Below are 24096 nucleotides of genomic sequence, written 5' to 3'. Positions count from 1 at the left end.
GGCTACCGATCTCTACAGGAAGTCTTGTGTCGTGGCGCTCCAATGCTCCACAAACGCTCCGGAACCAGGATTCCAGCCTTGTCCTCTCCGGGTACCTGTTTGTGAAACAGATTACATTTAGCTCTTGACAAAGCGTCTGTGATGCTGTTATACATTCCGGGAGTAACACCTCCCTTAACAGCTCAGCTACCTTGCGGCATCTGGCAGACTGTCGGTTTATGACGTGTTCTATGGCCATATTGTCACACCAAAATATTATATGTTTATTGCGCAACCTGTCGCTCCATATAATCAAGACGACAAGGATGGGAAAGAGCTCTAGGAAAGTGATGTTGCCAGTCAAGCCCAATTCTACCCAGGATGACTGCCACAGCTCCGCAGACCCCTGCCAATAAACGCCGAAACCGAAACCTCCGGAAGCATTGGAGTAAATGCCCAGAACATGACTGGATATGGAGGGGTCCGGCCACACTGAGATCCCGTTGAATTTGCTCAGAAAGGATGTCCATATACCAGGTCCTCTTTCATGGTCCTTGAGATTCTAATATGATGATTTGGACGGCTCACTTTCGCTGTGCTGGCAGTTAGCCTCTTCAAGAACGCCCTCCTCATCGGTATGACCCGGCATGCAACGTTTAGGGTGCCAATGAGGGATTGCACCTCCACCAATATCAATTTCTTAGCGGACAGCGTGTATCCGAGCATACGATGTAGGTTCTGCAGCTTTTCTTGAGGCAATCAGGATACCATCGCGATGGAGTCCAGCTCAATTCCCCAAATTTTATCAACATAGTGGGGCCCTCTGTTTTTTCCTGTGCTAAGGGCACACCAAATTCAAGAGCTAAGCTGTGAAATGTGGACAAAAGACGCGCACATGTCAGTGAATCCGTTGGACCTACAATCAAGAAATCGACTAGATAATGGACTATGGTCTCCAGATCGGCTTTCTGAGCGGTTGCCCAAATGAAGGAATGAACTGAACAGCTCGTAGTATGCACATGATACGGAGCACCCCACTGGCATGCACTTGTCGAAGTAGTAGTTGCCCTTGAAGCAGAAACCCAGTAAAGAGAAACTGTTGGGGTTGACCGAAAGCAAGTGGAAAGCGGACTCTATGTCTGTTTTTGCAATGAAGGCCCCTCTGCCGCACTCACAGAGTATGACTATGGCACTGTGAATGACGCGTATTGCACTGTACACTCGTCGACTGGCAAATGATCATTCATGGGTAAGACAAGTTTTGAATTAGGCGATACTTGCCCGGTTTCTTTTTTGGGACAATGGCTAAAGGGGAGATCATCATTTTGTTGAAAGGGGGAAACTCGAAGGGTCCAGCGATTCTGCCCATGGCCAATTCTAAATCCAGATTCCATGAACCAGGTCTGCATGCCTCTCTGTGGAGGGAATGTTCTCTGCGACGTGCCTTCGATATCGCCCTGGAAAGATATGGGAAAACCGTGCTGAAAACTGTCCAGTAATTTCTTTGCTGCTTTCCTCTTGGGGTATAGATTAAGCCATGACCACATGGCATCCATGTTTATGGGAAATGGTGCTAAAGGAAGAGAGTTATATTCCTTCAGGCCTATTACTCCCCCCGTTGTTCTTCTTTTGGCATTTCGTGGCTAGGTGAGGGGCGAGGCAGATAGAGCAGGCCTGTTTGAACTTGCAATCTTGAAAGCCGCAGGAAGACTTATACCGCCAGCAAGTGCTGTTGCTAGAGGCAATGGAGGTGGCCTGTCTGGGTAGTGTTGTTTGGTGACCCACCTTGACGGAATGCTGACTGGTAGCACCGGCGTCTGCAGCTTTACTTTTCATCTTTCTTAGTCAGACACAGACGTCCTGTGTATATGACATATGCTGATTCTCCTCCATTTTTTCTCTAAACAACTCATCATAATTTAGCCAGGCCCAGCCATCGTATTCATGGTAGGCTTCCAGAATGGCATCTGCGTAGCTTAGCATGGGATCATACTAAGAGGGATAGTTCCAGCCAACCACGCTTGTCATTCGCAAGAATGCCCTCGTCCAATTGATTATGTTCCGTGGAACCGGCTTCTTTACGCTGGGTGCCTGGTCGCGTTTGGTATTCGTCTTCCTATTTCCTCATTGTCTTTGGCCCTCCATAATTCTGAAAATATCTATGTAGGTCCGTTTTTTGATCTTCTTTTGGAGAGACCTGGGACACTCTCCCATAGCTGGGATAGGGACATCAGCGCTGGGGGCCCTCGTGATGAATCTGCTGCATTGTCAGTGCTTCCCTGGTTCTCGTCCGACGATGATTCAGACGACGAGGAGTCGAATGATGAACTGTCAAAACTTGACTCAGAGGGCCTGCCTCCTGGATTTATTCTTTTGCTTACTCCCCTTCCTGGTTCTCTTGCTCTAATCTGCGCCTGATTTTTCGCATGCAACTCCGGCTGCTTCACCCGCAATTGCACTCTCGGACTCACCTAGGCCGACTCCAGGGTCAGAAGATGGTGCGGCCGCCGCACTCTGGCATTCTGCGAGAGTTCTGCGAGAGCTGCTGCTGTGATAGACCAAGTTTCCTGAAGAAGTGGAGCCTGAACCATTGCATAAGCTTGCAGCCTCGATGGACCAACAGGAGGATCGAGTATACCGGAGCTCTAGGCTGTAGAATCCCGAGTGCGTTGACCCACATACCAGGCTTGGATGGGCCAAGTTCCCCATGGTTGTGGCTCTGCAACGAAGCTCTTGCTGCCGGAATACAGGTTTGGGTACCTTGTGATCGGGTGGCCTAGCACCAGCTGTGCACCTGGATAATTTTCAATCATTGGAGGGTAGTGCTGGGTGGGGGCCCAAGCTGGCATGGGGGGCCAGTAGGGGCCGTGCAGGGAAGAAATCCCTGTTCCCGGCCATGTCACGTTCCATCCTATGGGTAGGGGTTGTGAAGAGAAGACAGCGCAGCTGGATCTGTCGCAGGATGGACCTACTCTGCTAGGGCCTGGTCCGTCGAGTAGCTGTCCATTCGTCTCACTGGGAGGTGCTATGAAGGCTCCTTCGGCAGGCGAGTTCTGTTGCGGGCATGAGACAAGACGTCTCAGGGGGGCACGATACATTATGGGGCTCGGGAAGGCCTGGATGCTGACTTAGTATAGTCTCAGGGGGAGGCAGGGGCAGAATCAGGCCCTCTGCCTCCAGAACTAGGGGGTCCACATCACACGCTGTCTCGGGCTCCCTCCTGCGCTTCGGCCAGTTCTCCTTCTCACATTGGCCACTAGCCCCTGCTCTTTGTAAGGCCCCTCCCGAGGCCCATCAGCACCCATGTGACTCGGGCTCGGCCACTGTAAAGTCCGCATGCTTGAAAGCCCATCAGCCGCAGATCGTGCTCTCCCCCCCACAACGGGATACAAAATTCCCTCTTCTCTTTTTTTTTTTATACTTGCTGATTGCTGGAAGGAAAACACCAATGGGCGTTCGGCCAAGGCACCAATCAAGACCCAAATTGCACCAGTCCAAATCGCGCCAGCCAGGGAGTGGAAAAGGGCTGGCGAGTGCGTGCCGGCCATTTAAATGGAGTCTGACTCTGACCAATGATGCCACCGCGCGGCCATGCTGTCATCCGGGGGGGGGGGGGGGGGGGAGTCTAGCGCATGGCGTGTGTCGCCCTCCCCTCCTCTCACACCGCCCAGAGCACACTCATGACAACGGGACAGGAGCCAGGGCAGCCAGCCTCATCATTAACAGCAGGGCCCATCGCGCACGTAAGCACAAAGCCCCGACACCAAATGCATTTGTATTTGCCCCAACTGCGGAATTTGCCTTCGGTTTTTAGAATCGGTAGCCAGTTGGATGACTGATTCTTTCTTCTCTCCAGCGGGCTTTTATTCCAATCTCTCACCACGAGGACCTTCACTCCAAGCCTTTACTCTCCTCACCATTTCACCTTTTATTAGCACAGCAGATGATTTTCTATGCAGCCTCTCTGCTAACTTTCAGTCTTAGTTTCCCCTCCTCCTCCAGATTTTCTTCTCAGTAGACTTAAAAAATTGTTAGTACCTAACTGCATCATTCTTCAAAATGCATTATAGCGTTAACGCACGCAATAACATGATAACGCATGCAAAAAAATGCTGTAGCGCATGGCGCAAATGCAAATTTTTTTTTGGGGGGGGGGGGATCAGGGAGGAGTTTGGGGTGGGAATTAGTTAAATTAGGGGATATATCGCACCATACGATAGCATAACGCATGCTATCTCACAGTCTTAATGCCAGAAATAACTACACCTTTTTCTCTGGCGTTAAGCTATGCAATATGCCCAAAATGGCCATAATGCAATTCATGATAAATTTTTGGAATTGCATTTTGTTTCGCCGGAGGTGGACCCTTGGGCCGCGGTGGAGTTGACGCTACCCATAGGGCGAGCCCTATGGGTCCCCACTGTCGGTAGGCGGAGCTGGCTGATTGACGGAGGCCAGCCAACCTGCAGGGAACGAGGGCTGGTATTGTCAAAGCTCCAGCCGGCCTCCGGAAAGCTCCAAAATTTCCTTAAACACGCCCCTTTTTGTTTGCATGGGCGTTATCACTGCGTTATTAAAACTTTTTGATGAATCTAGGGGTAAGATAGATATTTACATGCCCGGATTTCGAATTAGGCAGAGTAGATATCTGCCTAAGAAAGTCAGATGGGGGGTGCTGTCTCCTTTATCCCAGGGACCCTCTGTCCTAAGCATTACTCAGTCTGAGTGTCTGCATCTTATCGACTTGCCACTTAAAGGCCCAGGGGCTTGTGGGCCAGAGGCATTTAGAGCACTGCAAAATAGGACTGCTGCTGGCCCACATTGTGCCTTTAAGTGGGCTGGTCTGATAGGACATTAATGCTCAGGCTGAGCAATGCTGGTAAGAAACTTCCACCAGGGGAAAGGGATGAAGTACCCCTTCCACCCTGAGGCATAGTCAAAGGAAGATTCCCCCCCACACACACACACCCAAATTCCTGTGTCTAGGTATGCATAACAGGTAAATCTGACCCTGGGCATTTATCACACAGTGTATAGCTTTACTATATGATCAAGGCCTTATTACAGTTTAGTACATCTTAAAATCTATTTTTTAAACTATAAACCAGACTGCCACATTATATTAATTACGGGTGGCATAATCTTTCAATCTTTCTTTAGATCAGAAGTCTGTACCCTTGCTAGTTCTTTTAAACAAATATAGCCCCAATAAACAAAAGAAAATTGCTCTATAAAGTTAAAATCAGATAGCTACAAAAGTCAAATTTATAGTCATGACTACTATCAGCTGCCAAGCAAAAGAATATTCAAGAAAACAAATAATTTTAATATATTCTGGTTCATTTATCAACAAAGTGACAAGAGTAGGGCTGAATAAAGAAATTGGAATTGTCAAGAAAAATGCTACACTACTGAAAACACACTTTTCTGTTATTCTTTAACAATAAAACCTTAATAAAAGAAAAAGAATACCAAAATTAAGGTTTCAAAAATATATAATTGGGTTTTTTTATTACTATTTAAAATTATAGAAATAAAGCAGAAAAAAAACATGCAGTGTGTAATTTCACACATAATCTCTAACGTTGTGGGGCTGTCATAGAGTATGAGCCCTTGACTAATTGACACAGTCTAGCAGGCAAATCCACTAGGGTCCACAACAACAGCAGGCGGACTTGTTCTGTCTGGAACAAGACCTTAGGCTTCACCTGTACCAGCCTCTTGCCCCGCAGGTTGAGCCCTTAGGTTCTGAGGCCAGCAGGACTTAGACAAGGGTCCAGAGAAGAGCAAGTAGTCAGGGTCATGGTCCAGGCAGAAGTCAGGCCAGACGGAGATCAGGCGGTGACGGTGTACAGGCAATGGTCAAATCAGGCAGAGAACAGGCGGGTGACAATGTACAGGCAATGGTCAAATCAGGCAGAGATCAGGCGGCGATAGTGTACAGGCAATGGTCAAATCAGGCAGAGATCAGGCAGCATCAGTATCCAGGCTATGGTCAGGCACAAGAGAGCAATCCAGAGGCAGACAGGAACAAGAATGTAGCAAAGAAAGGGCAGGCTTGAACAAGATTAAGGCAGGAAGGGCAGGCTGAAACAAGGCAAAGGCCAGAAGCAGGAATGAGTAAAAAGGCAGGGCAAGCAGAAGCAGGACTAAGGCAAGGCAAGCAGGACTAAGGCAAGACATGCAGGAGCAAGGTACCAGGAAGACAAGCAACACGCATTGCAAGCACAGCAGGGAACCTGTTGCTGAGGCGCTAGGTGGTGGAACTGAGCTTCCTTATAAAGCAGAGCTGGGATGACATTATCAGTCAGTACCCACAGGAAATGCTTGACTGCAAAGTCTTTAAAAGGGCTACAGGAAGTTCAGGTGGTTTCAATCAGGCCCTAGGATGCAGCAGGTTGCAGGAAGCTTCGCTGGGAGTACCTGGAGGTAAGGGGCATTACAGGGACTTAGGCAATAAACTTCACATGCATGGTAAGATGGTCCCATAATCGATAACATTACAGGACTTATGAATGTTAAGATGGCCCCCCAACACATTTTATACATGCCTAAATTAGTGCATACCCAAATTGAAATGAGGTAGCATCATATGGAAATAAGGTTTAATTTGTGCACAATAAATAGCATGTCTTCTCCAAGCTGAAAAGTCCTAACCTCTTTAGTCTTTCCTCATAAGGGGAGCTGTTCCATTTCCTTTATCATTTGGGTCGCCCTTCTCTGTACCTTCTCCATCGCAATTATATCTTTTTTGAGATGCGGCAACCAGAATTGTACACAGTATCCTGTTTCCAACAGTGGCCAATCCAGGCCATAAGAACCTGGCAAGTAGTACCCAAAAACTAAGTATATTCCATATTACCGTTGCTAGTAATAGCGGTGGTTATTATCTAAGTCAACTTAATTAATAGCAGGTAATGGACTTCTCCTCCAAGAACTTATCCAATCCTTTTTTAAACACAGCTATACTAACTGTACTAACCACATCTTCTGGCAACAAATTCCAGAGTTTAATTGTGCGTTGAGTGAAAAAGAACTTTCTCCAATTAGTTTTAAATGTGCCACATGCTAACTTCATGGAGTGCCCACTAGTCTTTCTATTATCCGAAAGAGTAAAAAACCGATTCACATCTGCCCGTTATAGATCTCTCATGATTTGAAACACCTCTATCATATCCCCCCTCAGCCGTGTCTTCTCCAAGCTGAAAAGTCCTAACCTCTTTAGTCTTTCCTCATAAGGGGAGCTGTTCCATTTCCTTTATCATTTTGGTCGCCCTTCTCTGTACCTTCTCCATCGCAATTATATCTTTTTTGAGATGCGGCGACCAGAATTGTACACAGTATTCAAGGTGCGGTCTCACCATGGAGCGATTCAGAGGCATTATGACATTTTCCGTTTTATTCACCATTCCCTTTCTAATAATTCCCAACATTCTGTTTGCTTTTTTGACTGCCGCAGCACACTGAACCAACGATTTCAATGTGTTATCTATTATGACGCCTAGATTTATTTATTTATGGTTTTTATATACCGGGAGTTCCTGTATACAATACATATCACTCCGGTTCACAGGTAACAGTAAAAACTACTGCCGGATGGCAGTTTACATGTAACAAATCTTGAAGATCTCTTTCTTGGGTAGTAGCACCTAATACGGAACCTAACATTGTGTAACTATAGCATGGGTTATTTTTCCCTATATGCATCACCTTGCACTTGTCCACATTAAATTTCATCTGCCATTTTGATGCCCAATTTTCCAGCCTCACAAGGTCTTCCTGCAATTTATCACAATCTGCTTCTGATTTAACTACTCTGAACAATTTTGTATCATCTACAAATTTGATTACCTCACTAGTCGTATTTCTTTCCAGATCATTTCTAAATATATTGAAAAGTAAGGGTCCCAATACAGATCCCTGAGGCACTCCACTGCCCACACCCTTCCACTGAGAAAATTGTCCATTTAATCCTACTCTCTGTTTCCTGTCTTTTAGTCAGTTTGTAATCCACGAAAGGATATCGCCACCTATCCCATGACTTTTTATTTTTCCTAGAAGCCTCTCATGAGAAACTTTGTCAAATGCCTTCTGAAAATCCAAATACACTACATCTACAGGTTCACCTTTATCCACATGTTTATTAACTCCTTCAAAAAGGTGAAGCAGATTTGTGAGGCAAGACTTGCCTTGGGTAAAGCCATGCTGACTTTGTTCCATTAAACCAAGTCTTTCTATATGTTCTGAGATTTTAATGTTTAGAATACTTTCCACTATTTTTCCTAGCACTGAAGTCAGGCTAACCGGTCTGTAGTTTCCCGGATTGCCCCTGGAGCCCTTTTTAAATATGGGGGTTACATTAGCTATCCCTCCAGTCTTCAGGTACAATGGATGATTTTAATGACAGGTTACAAATTTTTACTAATAGGTCTGAAATTTCATTTTTTAGTTCCTTCAGAACTCTGGGGTGTATACCATCCGGTCCAGGTGATTTACTACTCTTCAGTTTGTCAATCAGGCCTACCACATCTTCTAGGTTCACCGTGATTTGGTTCAGTCTATATTTCTGTCCAGTCTATTCCTCGGCTATTATGTCTTGTTATGGAATTTTCTCAATTATCTGACTATAAGGTGAACTGATCCAAATATGCTGCACTTCCTTTGACTAGGATTACTGTTCTGGTAGACCTTGAGGAATTTCCATTTACTTCGGCAGGTTTGGGCATTAACATATCTTGGAATTTGGTTTGGTCATGATTTGGTTGAAACTGTAGAACAGAATGTTGCATATTTAGTGACTTTTGCCTTGGAATTAACATTGAACTGGTCTCCTCTTTATTTATCCTGGTACGGTCAGTTGGATACAATTAAAATGATAATTGCTTCCAAATTGAACTATGTACTTAGAATGCTTCCAGTACCTGTGGGTTGTGAGGTATATAAAAAATTGGAAGGTATTTTAGTGTGATTTCGGTGGAGACAAACCTCCAAGGACTGCACTTGCTAAATTAAGATTGCCCAGGGAGTTGGGGGGGGGGCAAACTTTCCTAATTTTGAACTGTATCATACTACATTTATTTTACAGCAAGATAGTATGTGCCTGTTGTATGGAATACATAGATCTTATCCTGTCTAGCTTTCATTGGAAAGGGAGTTGGTAATCCTATTCCTCAAAAGATAGTGAATAATCAGGTTCTCCTGGCTACTAGAGAGGCATTTCACATGTTGGAACAGAAATTATCTATAATCCCTTGGTCTTCATCAGAATGTATGCCTATTTGGTTTAATTCTTATTTTAAAATAGATCGCTTGGTCTTGAACTGGACCCAATGGCAAAAATGTGGGATTTGGTGAATAGGTCAGTTGCTGGAAAGGGGTAAATTGAAACATTCCCTGCTTTTCAACAAGAGTTTGGGTTGTCTTCCCATCAATTCTTTAATTAGTTGAGGCTTCATCATTGTATTGAGGATAGTGAATTAAAATTACAGGAACTATGGAAGGGTCCGAAATTAGATTAATTATGTGAATCCAGTTGGACATCTTGTAAGCAAGCAGCAGGTTTTTACAAATTAATGCAAATTAAATCCAGCAGGAAGTATATAGGAACTGAGAAAGTTTGAGAATGGGAAATAGGTATGGTATTGGAAGGACAGCAGTCTCTGTTCTGCTTCTCTTACTCACAGGCCGATTAGGTAACTCCATGGGAGAGCTGGCGCTCCGAGGCAAGCGCCCACTCTCCTGAGCACGTGATTCTTTATTTAAATTAGGGCCCACGCGTCCCTAGCACCTCCTTATTGGCAGAAGCGGCAGCTGTCAGCGGGTCTGACAACAGAATCTTAATTTTACCGGCGTCGGTTGTTGAACCCGCTGACAGCCACAGGTTTGGAAAACGGACGCCGGAAAAAAATTGAGCCACGGGCAGATTTTATTTTATTTTTTTTTTTTTTAAAGAAGTTTAATTTTTGGGGCCTCCGAGTTAATATCGCTTTGATAGTAAGTCGGAGGGTGTACAGAAGAGCTGTTTTTTCTGCTTTTCTGTACACTTGCCCAGTGCTGTCTGAAATTAACGCCTGCCAAAGGCTTGGCCGCACATTTAATTTCTGTATTTTGGGTGACTAACTAATAGGCTCATCAATGAACGAGATCGAATGGTGTGTGTATGTTTCCACATAGCACATCTATGGGAGCAATTATTGCCTCAATAAAAAAGCATTGGCTTTATATGGGATATTTCAGGAGGTACTTTTAATAGCCACCAGGAAGAGACGTAATATCAGAGATTATTTGGTTCATTCCCAATTGAAAGATTTCATTCCTATCAGAGAGGGCGCACACAGACGATGTGGACGGTGTACGGTGTGTGATTACACAACCGAAGGTACGACTTGGACAGATCCAGTGACAGGGTACACTGTCAGGAGGAAGAGTGATACTGACTGTTTAATGGACACAATCATCTATGTGATGATATGCCCGTGTCCCAAAGTGTATGTGGGACATACCAGCACAACAGTGAAACTGAGAATTATGGAACATCATTCACGATTAAATACTTCAAATTTGACAGCACCAATAGTGGTGCATTGCATTGATTTTCAACACACATTTGATCAGCTACAATGGACTGTGATAGAGCATATATCAATGGGAGTGGGAGATAGAGCAGTTAAATTAAATAATCGGGAGCAGTTTTGGATCCACAAGAACAGAACAACCCAGTGGGTTGAGCGAGGAGCTCAATTTGATGTCTTTAATATGAAAGATCACTTATGATTGGTTCTCCCTGAATGCCCAGGTGACTTTAAATTTCAATAGCGAGAGGTTAGGCGTTAGACCGCCATTAACGTGTTGGAGAGGAGGCTTTTTAGCACCCAATTTAAATTGTAGGGGAAAACTGGCAGCATTATATGAACAACGGTTTGCAGCAATACGGTAAACCCCTGAGGAAGGACTTTATTTGAAACTTGTACAAGTCAGGTTGAGCGATTTATGAACGAGCAGAGGAAGACGCTATAACCTTCAGTTAAGTAGTCGATTTGGCGGTCGCTTGAATATAAGGAAGCCGTGTATGGCACAGTATAAGCACAATAAGTTTATTGAGGTTGCACATTAAATTATAAATTTCAGAGCATGTGGCACAAATTTGATAACACAAATAGGAAGAGGGTTGGTGTGTTTATGATTATATAAAAGGACGGGACAACCTGGATGGTTCCCGCTATAACATTGTATGAAACCACCACCTTTCACCTTAAAAAAGTTGTTTTTAGGTATATAGTTTGTATGCTAATACAACAGGTGCCTTTTGCAGTCAAATTTAATAAAAATACAGGTTGGGTTTATAATGTATATGATTTATGGTTTCACAATTGGACCCATACCAATGATCTTGAAAGTCTTTAACTTAAATTTGAGCAAATAATAAAATCTACAGCCAAACAGATTGTTTCTCCTCTATTAGAAATGATTTCATAACTATGGTACATCTGATTTACATTATGAAATATTTTTAAAGCAAAACATGCAACCATTTATCATAACATTTTCTACTACTGACATAAGAATAATTATTCTAAAAAAAAAAAAAGGTAAAAATCAAACTATGTATATTTTATCTACAGTGAAAGGCAGCTACAGCTTACATAACCTCCTCTAATGTAAGGCAATTATAATACAAATCAGAACCTTATAAAATATATGCAAAAAGTAACTTTTGTCAAGTATATGTCCACAACACAGAAGGAGACCATGAGAAACTAATTTAGGTTTTCTACAAAGACATGGACTGGACTTTTTAAATTATGCAGACCCCGTCAGCCACCATATTTTGCTCTTGGGTGAAATAAATGTAAGGATCCCTTGGCTTCCTTACCAGAAGAACGTACTAACTAGCTGGGGATGTTCAGAGAGATTTACTAAACAGTGGATTGGATTTTACTCCATCACATGGGAGACTGAGATGCTATACATTAGCTTTTTTCACCACTGGGCACCATTTTAGGTCGTGGGATTTTTAGTTAGATTTCCTGAAGACAAAAACGCTCTTCTTCCTGCCCTTTATTTTAATAACTTATTACAGAAGGTTGTCTATTTTGTTCCTTTGTGGGTTGGCCTGTAAATCTGATCTACTTCCAATTGCTTTATGCTCTTTTAATCCATTTTTGGAGATTTCCCTTGAGAGACCCTTGTGTGAACTGTTCATAGAAGATTGGGGCATCCCTGTGTGTGGTTAAATCAAAGGTAGGAAGCTTCTGGCAGAGTTCTATCACCCCTCCAGGGGATAGACTTGTTAGTGAGCCGATGCCGAGGAGTTTCAACTTTAAAGTATCTGTCGTTTGTGCTATTCTCCTCAACTGTGAGGCAAGGAAGATTTTTGCACCATTCCCATCAGGGCAGGTACTAGCTTTTTTCCTGCCCTGTGCAAATTGCTGTGCTGCCTGCCACCACACAAAATTTTTGTTTTCTTCTCCAATAGTCCACTGCACAATAGAAACTGTCAATCTCATGCTCTGTCCCAGAACCCCTTTCAGTGCCAAAAAAAAGCCCTGTTCCCTCTGACAATTCAAACTGTCAAAATTGACACACACCCCAAACCTATTTTACCCCATCCACAGGTCCAAAATTTCTAAAAATTATGCAGAAATGATCCCCAGGTGATCCTTCCCCACCTACAGGAACATAAAATTGGTGCTGGCTGAGACCTGTAGCTGATACCAGTTTGTTGTACAGAAAAACATGCACTGCTGTGGAGCTACCAAGAAAACCCTGAAAAAGATTCCCTTGGAACCCGTATGGTATTAGGCCTATTATAATGCATGTTAGCTGTGGATTTGGCCCTTGGACAGCTTTGAGTAAACTGAATGACAACAATGCTGTAACATTCTCATACCACTACAGTACTAACTGCAAGACCTTCAACATGAACAACCCAATCCATGAAAAGTCAAATATTACACCAGGCCCTAAAACACCTCCTATTAGGAAAACCCAGAACAAACCAGTCTGCTCTAAATTCCTATATTTATTTATATAGAAACTGATTGCTAACAGAATACCTCACTTCACTTACACATGCAGAACACAGACAGGCTCAACAAATACAGATTATAGAGACTATAAAATACAAATAGAAATGTATAGACAGAAACAGAACTAGAAACTGCAACAACCTAGACTCTATACACAATGAAACAATGGAAACCAAAACATCAGTAGTCCTCATAAATCATCAAACAATAAAATCAAGAAATATAAATCAATCATAATAAACCATACTAATAAAAAGAATATTGCCATACAGATGACAAACAGAATAACATCCAATAATTAAGAACTCATGTAATATATTTTAAAAATTTCCAAACAATAAAATATTTCAAAATAGCAGATACAAACAATCAATAATTAAAACAAGAAGGGAAAAATCACTTGCTTCCCATACCTGAAAACCTTTGATTTCCAGTCACCCTGAGCATGTCATGGATTAGTGGGAGTGGCACAAAATTTTCATACCCCTCCCCAAGGCAGGCTCCTATTCTCACACACATACATACATCCCCCCTAAAGACAGGCTCTGATTCAATACACACACACATATCCCCCACCCAGGGCAGGCTCCCATTCACACCATGGGCCAGCCAGCACACAAGGAGGAGCCGCAAAATGGCTTAATCTTCTTGAGGCAGATACAGTGAGAGTCCTTCCATTCTTTTTTCCACCAGGGGGATGGGGTCCACCAGCGGTCACATGGGCCTCTCGCTGCTCCATTTGGTGGGCCCCTTCCACCATAGCCACGACCCTCCCAGGTGTGCTGCCCCATGCAATTGCATAGTTTGCACACTTAGTAGCACTGGACCTAATTCCTGTCTCTTGTTTTTTTTTCCCGTTTTTGTAAAAGACTATTTTTGTTTCACCTGGAGCTGAGTGCCCCTTGGTACTAGGGAATCAGTTTCCTTTCTTTTGGAAACAGGCTTCTTTTACCTAGGAAGAGCCTGAGAAGTGAAGATTATATCTGAGAAATACAGTTCTGTCCCTTGTTACAGGGAAGGAGACAGATTTTTGAGAACAGTGTTTACTGTTGACTCAAGTGAGCTGCACATGAGAGGCTAGTGGCCAATGGTACTGTCAAAAGGCGATCTAAGATATTTAAGAAGACTTCAGGAAAGGTATGAGAATTGGGACTTACATTCTGATAAGTTATTGGGACTTTATTCTAACCATTCTATAGTGGAGAGAAATATGATAAATTTGGGAGTGGAAGGAGGATTGAACTGTCTTCAGTCTGAATAACTGGAAAGAGAAGGAGATCATGAATTAAGGAAATTTGCTTCCATAGAGAATCAGGGACTTTACTAGAAGAGAGAGGTCACAAATTGAATAATCTTTCTTCTGCCAAATTATTCATTGACTTTATTTGAAATCTGATTTGAGTGCTGTAAATATTCTTCAGTCATCTAATCAACTATCAGTAAAGAAGATGGAAATCACATTGCTTCTCAGTGTGATTTTTGAATGCTTTTTCCAGAGAAGGAAAAGAGGCTTGTATTGTGGTTAATGCAAAAGGGCCTTGGAGCTAAGCTTCCCTCCCCCCAGGGAGCCCTGGAACTCAGATATGTAATGCTATCCATGGAGAAAATGAACGCAGATAGGGTCCATCTCTCTTTCTAGGTGTCCTGGGTTCAATCTATGGGAGCCATTCCACCCAGGGGTTACATAAATTTCCATTTTAATATGTTATTCCATGCCATATTCAAATATATGTTATAAAACCTTAAATTAGGCATTCTTTACAATAAGTGGAGAATGCCTTATGTCAAAAGTCAATTTCCATCCATGTTTTTTTTCAACTTAAATGCGTAAATTTTCTTTGCGAGGAAAATTACACATATAAGTTCAAGATAAGGACAGTAACTGGAGTGGTGCTTTTTATTTTGCAGTTCACAGTGAGAGGGGTAAGTGTTCCTATGAAGCCGCTTGTGTGTTCCCTGCTACTGCCTAAACTCTCCCCGCCCCCCTCCCCTTCAGTGGAGCCAATGAGGGGAACGTGAATGGGATAACTTTTTTTTTTTTTAAGTTTGCAGGCTGCCTGAAGGGAGAAGCAGAGGCCTTAATTTCACACACAGACACACAGCCTCTCACTCAAATACACAAAGCTTTTTCATAAAATAAATAACAGCCAGAATTCCTGGTTCTCACACACACACACACAAACTCAAGTCTCACTCACATACACAAACACAGCCTTCTGATGTCTCACACAAACACATTTTAGAAATCTGCACTCACTGTAAAGAATGCCTTTGGAAATTTTGTGAGCTCCAGGGAGTCCATGTTTCCAGTCTTGTTAACAAAGCATCTGATTTGTTCAATCATTATTATGTGGGGTTTTATAAGGCATATTAAGGTTAACAATTTCAAATTAAAGCTTCTCTGATGGTAACTGTGCTGATCATATGTATGACTGTGCATGTTAAACTGCCCCCCAAAACCCAACTCATCCCATAAACTCACCCCGAGTTACTAGTGTCCCCTCTTACAGTGGTGTAAATAGTTAACTTTTTGGTGAGCCTCTACAGAGGTTCTCTATATCTCTCAGCAGCCCAAAATGCGATAAAGCCAGTCCGGGGACTTAGGCCTATGATGAAAGTAACATATATGAACTTTATATATATAAAATATATTTTATATATATTTCACCTTTTTTTGACACATCAAAGCACTTTAATTCAGATACTGTAGGTATTTCCCTATTTCCAGATGGCTTACAATTTTAGAGGGAGATTTATCAAGCTATGATATTTTACCGCAGTAAGGATGAAATATCGCAGGTGGGAGTTCCTACAATATTTCACCCTTCCTATGAGAAAATATCATGGCAGGTTCCCCATGATTTTTTTCTTTCAGAAAAAGTTTGAGGAAAAAAAATATCATGAGGAAAGGGTGATAATGTACAATAGTGGCCTCCTTCACATGGGGCACAAACTTCTAAAGGGGCCAGCATTGGCCCTAAACCCCAATCTGTCAAAAATCTCTCCAGGAGGTCTGTGCAGCTCCAAAATACATAAAAACTGTTAATGATGTGCAGCAATGCCCCACCGCCTTCCCCAAACACCTCCTCTTTCAAAAAATATTCCCCTCCCCCTGTTCTACCCTCCCCCCAAACATGTGATGGGGTAAAGGCTGGTTGGAATCATTATGAAAGGTGCCATTGACCAGCCTGGAGCTAGGGGGCGCTCTAGGCCCCACTAGACACCAAGGATTTCCTCAAAGGGGTGGGTCACTCGACACCAGGGACTTGTGACAATATTTTTTTTAAAGGGGAGGGTTTTTAAGATGGAGTGTTACTACACTGCAAATTCTTTTTTTTTTTTTTGTTTTGGGGTTTTTTATTGCAGGGCCGCCTCGACAGGCGGCAGAGGGATGGACAGGAGTCTGCACAGACCCTCATGGGGGTTTTACATGTTGTGGGGATGTAGCCATTTAATTTCAACACAGGAACATTGGAACGTGCATTACCTATGCATTAGCTGCTTTGCATGCATTAATACATTTTATGCCTAAGAACATAAGAACATAAGAAATTTCCATGCTGGGTCAGACCAAGGGTCCATCAAGCCCAGCATCCTGTTTCCAACAGAGGCCAAACCAGGCCACAAGAACCTGGCAATTACCCAAACACTAAGAATGCCTACAAATGCATACAGTTAATTTCAATAGGGGTCAGATATTTTAACAAAATATCGCAGTATATCACAATATAAACAGTATTTTACATGCAATAAGTGCTGTTTTTTGCACGGTATAGCCTAATGGCAGCTTAGTAAATCTCCCTTTAAGTTTGCACCTGAGGCAATAGAGGGTGAACTGATTTGCCCAAGGTCATAAAAAGCATCAGTGGGATTTGATCCCTGGCTTCCCTGATTCTCAGCCCACTGCTCTAACCACCTGGCTACTCTTCTACTTTTTAGTGATTATTTTGAAAATGAGTGTATGAGATCTTCAATGTGTATAAATGGCAGGGAAACAGAATGAACAACTAGAAATAATGAAGAGTAGCCTAATATCAATAACATAGAATATTACACTGGAAGACTCCAGAGATTCATTCGTGAGTGCTCTGCAACTAAAGATTAATAAGCTTGAAAGGTGACTGAATAGGTTGTCACTGGTAAAAGACCACATACAAGATTAAAGTTGAGATTGTGGTACTGTGTACAGAAATAGCTGAGCAAACAGATGTTTCTACATATGTGCACCAATAGTGTCCAAAGGTACACACAAACACAAACATTCAAATGGAAATGTAAAATACAAGAATCAGTTCAGAACAGTTTTTACCTATTTTCCTAAATGACCTACTGTAGTAATTTTAAGATTACAAAAAGAGAATGCAACCAATAAAATTATGCTATCTTAAACAAATTTCAAACTTTACTGTCTTTTTAAAGGAATTTTCTTGTTGAAACTATTAGTCATTTAAACAATCCACCAAGCTTTGCCATCACAACATTTTGTAAATAGTCTTACCTGCACAGCAAGAGAGGATGCATTGTCCGATAGCAAAATCTGTTCACCTGTAGGAAGAAAAAGAAATATGCTCTTATAATAAAAAATAAAATCTGCTAAATTACATGGCCATAACTTAGTGAATTCAGTCTAAAATTTACTTAAACCTAATTAAAATCATGACTTGAGCAGGCTTTCAATTTTTAAACCCTATGGTATAAAATGTAAAAGCGAAATATTAAGAATATGCATGGATTAGGATGATTTTCACTACTGCTACACAGTCATTTATCTTATTTTAGCAGTGATACATAATTTAAAATCTCAACCAAACAACAAGATGTTCTGGTGATTTTTTTTTAGTCTATTTTCATTTCCTAATAAAAATTAAGTAAAATAGTATGTTTGTGGCTCCTTCAACTAAATGTAGGCATATTCAGAATCACATACTGTAATATCTGTTTGAGGTTAGTATTGCACACCGTGTCTAGGTCTGTCACAAAAAAGAAAGATGACATGTTTCCTGCAATAAAAATTCCATGCTTAGAAGACTAGGCCTACTACCTATTAGTCTTCATTACTTTGCAGTCTTCTGACAACTGTAGCAGGCTGCTGAGCCCCAAATGGGGGCCATAATGTGATCTGATGATATATGAAGAGCTGCTAAAGGGAGCCTGAACCATCCTAGCCTATACATTTTAACAGTTCCTTTTTACTGAGAACCCACTTTACCATGAGACTTTAAAAAAAAAACTGCTATCTCAGCTATAGGTTGTGTTTGCCAACCTTGCCTGCAACCACATCATTTTACATTGCCTACAGAAACTGTTATAATAAGTCAATAATAAACCAATGATCTTAAAGGCCATGAATAGGTGATTTATATTTGCAAATTCAAGCCTAGCTAAAACCTCATCACAAAGAAACCACACCAGATTTCTTCCTACAACTTTCTATTTAAATTTCACAGTTAATTATACTACTGAATCTTTAACATGTTTTATAAAGTCATTATTGACTGCAAAAAAAACAGTGCCCACCTTTCAAAGGCTGATATAGTGCAGCATTGTCTGGCCAAGCTTCTGCAGCTGTAGAAACAAAATTAATATTCACAATTAAGGAAGCATTCAAAAAAATGCCTAAAGCACTGGAAGGAGGATCAGCATGGAGACTCTTCAATTCACAAATATTATATATAAACATGTACGTATAAACAGGTTTCAAGCTGAATATTTTCATATTCAACCTAAAAGTACATGCACATTTATTGGACACATAACATATACATAAAAATTAAGTTTGCTTACCGTAAACAGTGTTCTTCATAAACAGCAGGAAGAATTAGCTATGAAACACGAGTGACATCATCCGATGGCACTGAACAGACCCTTCTCTCAACTCACAGAGCTTTTATTCTACTGAGCATACATGGAAGTTCCTTTGTAGGCGCTGCCTTGTGAGTCTGAGCTGATTGTAGAGCTTAGCTTTAGCTTGGTAGCTGACTCTCCAGGGAGGCAGGTGGATTTTAAACATGGCCAATTCATCCTGCTATCTACTGAGAACCCCATTTACAGTAAGCAAACTTACTTTCTCTAACAAGCAAGGTTGAATTAGCCATGACACATGACGAGTCCCAAGTGAAGACTGCAGAAGAGTGCTTACTGAAAACTTAATCCAAACCCTCCATGGAGAGTGGGCTACAGGATAAACAGGCTGCATAAAACTGCTTGTCCAAAGTTACTGTCAATTCTTGAAAGACTGTCCAGACAGAAGTGGGATGTGAAGGTGTAAACTAATAACCAAGTTGCAGCTTTGCAAATGTCTTCAATAGGCACAGTATCTGATGAGCCACTGAGGTAACCATGGCTCTCACTTAATGAGCCTTGACAGAGTCTATGATCTGGAGGTCAGCTAAAGCATAACAACATGCGATGCAGTCTGCTAGCCAGTTGGATAACATGCACTTAGCAACAGCTATTTCTAGTCTGTTAGGATTATAAAAAGCTAAAGCTGAGAAGCCTTATGATGTGACTGAGTTCTCTTTAGGCAATAAACTAAGGCCCTTATCTCCTTTATGTGCATGAGGCCTTAGAAAGAACATGGGCAATACAATAGCTTGATGAAAAGCTGAAAGCACTTTTGGCAGCAACTTGGAGTGAGTGCAGAGCACCACACTGTTGTGGAAAAATGTCATGTACAGTGAGTTATGAACTACTTCCTGAAGCTCACGGACTCTTCCATCCAACCCAATGGCAACTAGGTACACTACTTTCCAAGTAAGGAACTTTAAGGAAGCTGACTCTGATGGCTTGTAAAGCAGCTTCATGAATCACACCAATACCACGTTGAGATCCCATGGCAATATGATCTTTGACACTGAAAGATGTATAGGGATCAACTTACTATTCAATTTTATGTGATAAGCCAAAATTGCACCAAGATGTAATTTGACCGATGATATACTGAGAGCCGAGATAGAAAGGGAAAATAAGTACTGAAGTAACTCCTTCAGTTCACAAGTAGACAAGTCCAAGGAACTTGCTTGACACCAGTTTGAAAATCTTTTCCATTTGAAACTAAGCTCTTCTTGTTGAAGACTTCTTGGCAGAGATTATAATATTCTCAACTTCTTGGCAAGCAATCAACATCCATTCTGTCAAGTTAAGAAAGGAAAGAGTCAGATGACATACCTGACCCTCCTCCTGAGTTAAAGTCAGATTTGATCCCAGAGGGGTTGGGGGGCTGACTGACAACCAGATAAGGTAAGAGAAGCACACTTCTCTGGGCCACACTGGAGCAATGAGGACCAAGTGTGCCCAATCCTTGAGCGCTTTCTGCACTATTTTGATCACCAATGGAAGTGATGGAAGATTGTACAGTAGATCTGCATCACATTTGAGCAGAAATGCCACCAGAGCAGAGATGAACTTGCTTCAAAGAACGGAGCAGAATCTTTCTCCTTTCTTGTTGTCCTCCAATGAAAACAAAATCGACTGACAAGCAAACCCAGAGGCTCAACACCCTGTTTGCTACTGTTTGATCTAGAGACTACTTGTGAGGATGAAACTCTACACTAAAGAAATCCACTACTATTTGGAGATCCGGGAAAGACAGGTTGCTTTTAGGAAGGCTTTGTGGCTTCAAGCCAATTCCCAAATTCTCATGGATTCCTGGCAGAGGATCAATGACCCACCTTGCTTGTAGACGTAGAACATTGCTGTGGAATTGGCAGCTTGAATTAGAATTTCTTTTCCCTGAAGGAAATGTGAAAAAGTATTCAATGCATGTCTGATTGCTCATATCTCTAGAAGACTGATTTAAAATAGATGTTCTGTTGATGACCAGGTTCAAAAGACCCATGTGCACACTCCATCACCTGGTTGAAGCATCCATTGCTAGTGTAACTTGATGGGGTAGAAGCCAAAGGGGAGTTCCCATTTCCAGGGCATTTGGAACTATCCACCACTGGATAGACCCTTCCATTTCTACTGTGACCCTCACCGGGTACAAGGGCTGAAACAACTGATCCCACAAAATGAGGCACACATGGAGATTAACATGTTGAGGTGGGTCATGGGGAACACATGCACTGCAGCCACTAAGCAATCCAGAACCACCAACATCTCCTTTGCTGGGACATCATCCTTCTGTGGAAGGCTCCAGATCAAATCTGAAAGATAGTATGTTTGCTCTGAAGGGAGGTTTGCTCTCTCTTCCAAAAAGTCTATCCATGCCCCGATGATCTTGATTCTTTGGGCAGGTAATAAAGTTCAATTTGGCAAATTTGACAATAAACCTCAGATTTTGAAGAAGTTGTATTATCTTCTTCAGGGAACCTAACTCCCCTGGTTGGGAAGGCCCAGATACTAGCCAGGTGTCCAGATAGGGGAAGACACAAATCCCCTGACAATGAAGGTATGCTGCTGCTACTACCACTAGGCATTTGGTGAAGACTCTCAGGGCTGCCAACAGCCCAAAAGGGAGAATCTTGTACTGGTAGCAAGAAGAATCCATTACAAAATGAAGGTATTACCCATGGGAATGATGAATCAGTATGTGAGCATATGCATTCAGATTCAAGGTTTACATCAGTCTCCCGGTTGAATGAAGGGAAGGATGGTATGGAGGGAGTTTATTTTGAACTTCTCCTGTAATAGGCTCTTGTTTAGACTTTATAAAACCAGGCTGGATCTCAATTCCTCCAATTTCTGGGAGATAAGAAAATAGCCAGAATAGAATCCCTTGCCAGGATGATTGGAAGGGACAGGTTCTATTGCCAGCTGGCTCAGAAGTGATGTCACTTCAGCATGGAGCTGGGTCAAGTGAGACAGATGCAGAATGAAGGCTAAACAGTGAAGCACTAGAGGGCAAGAGAAGCACAAACAATAACTAGACATCACAATTTTGAGGACCCAACCATCTTTGGTAATCTGCCACTACTCCAGTTAAAAGGTGAATCATCCCCTCTACCATAAGAGTTGAAGCTTAAAGGGTCAAGTCTGGTCAAAAACTAGGCCCAGGTTTGTTGCCTGTTTGGATGACATCTCTCATGTTAATGTCCGCAAGCCAGAAGCTCATACAGCTGAAATTGGTGGAAGTGGGGCTTCTCTAGAAGTAGAAGCGCTTAAAAAGAGAAGTAAGGACACCCCAAAGAAGTCAGTTGCCCAGAACCTGTTGAGAAAGACTGGATGGCAACATGCTGCTCCTTAATCTGGGCAACTATTTGTCTGAGCTTGTCCCCAAAGAGCTTCTCCTAGGAAACGGGGCACATCAGCTAATTTGTCATGCACATTGTCTTGCAGACTATTAGCTCTCAACAAAGCCATTCAGTGTGCTCCAATTACAACTGCCAAGGATCTGGCTGCGGTATCAAATGATTTGTATCTGAAGCAGAAGAGATGATGCTTGCACTCCTCTGCATCCTGACAGGCTTGCTGTTAATCCATCTGTTTTGCATCCAATGACTAATAAGGGGTTTCAGCTTCTCAATTTAATCATGTAAAAATGCCATCCGCCCCTTACAAATTCTGCAAAATACTGCAGCCCGTATCCTTACCAACACAAACTCAAAGGAACATATTACGCCAGTTTTGAAGGACCTTCACTGGCTCCCCATTCAATATCGCATACAGTACAAGACATTAACACTGATCCATAAAGCCCTCCACAATCCTGAAATGAAATGGTTTAATAATTCACTGCAATTTCAAACTTCTATTAAACCTACCAGAAATCAATACCTCGCCACATTACAGACCCCATCACCCAAAATATATAACCATGCCTCCACCAAAGCACGAGCGCTTTCCTTTGCTGGCCCATTGTTATGGAATACCTTGCCCACTGAACTGCGCCTTGAGCCATCTCCCAAAACTTTCAAGCAAAAACTCAAGACATGGTTATTTACACATGCCTATACCTGAAATATATATGTCTTTCTTCCCCTTTTTATGCCCTGCCTTATCTACCCAACACCCCCTTTCTCTACACTATCTCTAATTTCCCCTTTTTTATGTCCTTACTGTAAATACCATTCCATACTTTTGCTCTTAATTGTACCTGAAGCGCTTTCTCCCCTCTCTTATCACTCCTAATTATAACTCCATCTCCTCCTAACCTGTCCCTAACCTCTTACCTAATTTCCTAAAATCCCTTTACTTTCCAGCTCTGTTTAACTCAGCTCAGTTAATCCTAAATGATAGTTCTGTTTTAAAAGATTCTACTTGTTTTATGTTCAAATATATATATTCTTACTTTTGTTAAATGTATAATGCTTATTTAATCCTGTTAAATGTATAACGCTCCGGCGTAAGTTCCTGTTCATTGTACACCGACGTGATATCTTTGATGAGCGGTGGTATATAAAAAACTATAAATAAATAAATAAATAAATGTAATTATTATATCATGTAGAACTGATGGACAGTGATGTGGGCATTGATCATTGTAAAATCTTTTTCTTGACCAGCAGACTAGGGTCCTTGCCCGGTAGGATGTTGGAGAAAATCCTTATCATCTTTGCCTGTTTCAGTGCTGATTCCACTACCACCGACTGATGCGGTAGTTGGATTACCCCAAATCTCAGGGCTTGATGAACCCTATATATTTAAGCTCCACATTTCTGGCTACATGGGCAAGATGCTGGATTCTCCCATATTGTTTTTAAATACCACAGGATCAAGTGCACTGGGATCATTGCAGGCTTGGACAGAGTTTCTAGGATTTGCAGAAACCTGAAGACTTTAACGTGGGAGTCCTCATCTATGCGGATGTTCACTCCCAACACCTTTTCCAACTTGTTCAAGGTAACAACTTAAATCTTATTTGAGAATTTGGAGTATGAAAAATCTTCTGATGGAGAAAGTGCTCTACTAGATCAGGTAGAGGCTCAGAGGGAATCCATGTAGACCCTTCTACGGACCAAGTGGGAACACTAACCCAGGACCCCAATGATGACACAAGTGTCTGGGGCGGAATTCTTGGTAATCTTTAATGGGAATATTCCTGAGGTATGCTCTAGGGGGTGGTGTCTTGAGCTCTCTCCTGAGACTGACTATAATCTGCAGCAAAAGACAGCCAGGGACTAGATTTCTCCCCAAGAGCTTCTGATGA

At 42.2% G+C, this 24096-nt stretch overlaps 1 protein-coding gene across 4 annotated transcripts in view; it reads right to left on the bottom strand.

Moving 5' to 3' along the window:
• The window catches only part of MTX2 (metaxin 2), a 224416-nt gene that overhangs the window by 128504 nt on the left and 71816 nt on the right, over nucleotides 1-24096 (bottom strand). For 3 of the 4 annotated variants that reach the window (XM_029605870.1, XM_029605868.1, XM_029605869.1), the window contains 2 exons: nucleotides 18525-18572; nucleotides 17506-17552 (listed from right to left, as the gene is read on the bottom strand). In XM_029605870.1, coding sequence (XP_029461730.1) covers nucleotides 17506-17552; nucleotides 18525-18572 — 95 coding nt within the window. Of the gene's footprint in view, nucleotides 1-17505; nucleotides 17553-18524; nucleotides 18573-18791; nucleotides 18826-24096 lie in introns of those variants that run through there. The other variant, XM_029605871.1, reaches the window with a different exon arrangement.

Source organism: Rhinatrema bivittatum, chromosome 6 (assembly GCF_901001135.1).
Source record: "Rhinatrema bivittatum chromosome 6, aRhiBiv1.1, whole genome shotgun sequence".
NCBI lineage: Eukaryota > Metazoa > Chordata > Amphibia > Gymnophiona > Rhinatrematidae > Rhinatrema > Rhinatrema bivittatum.
This window is presented reverse-complemented; position numbering and strand designations above follow the sequence as displayed.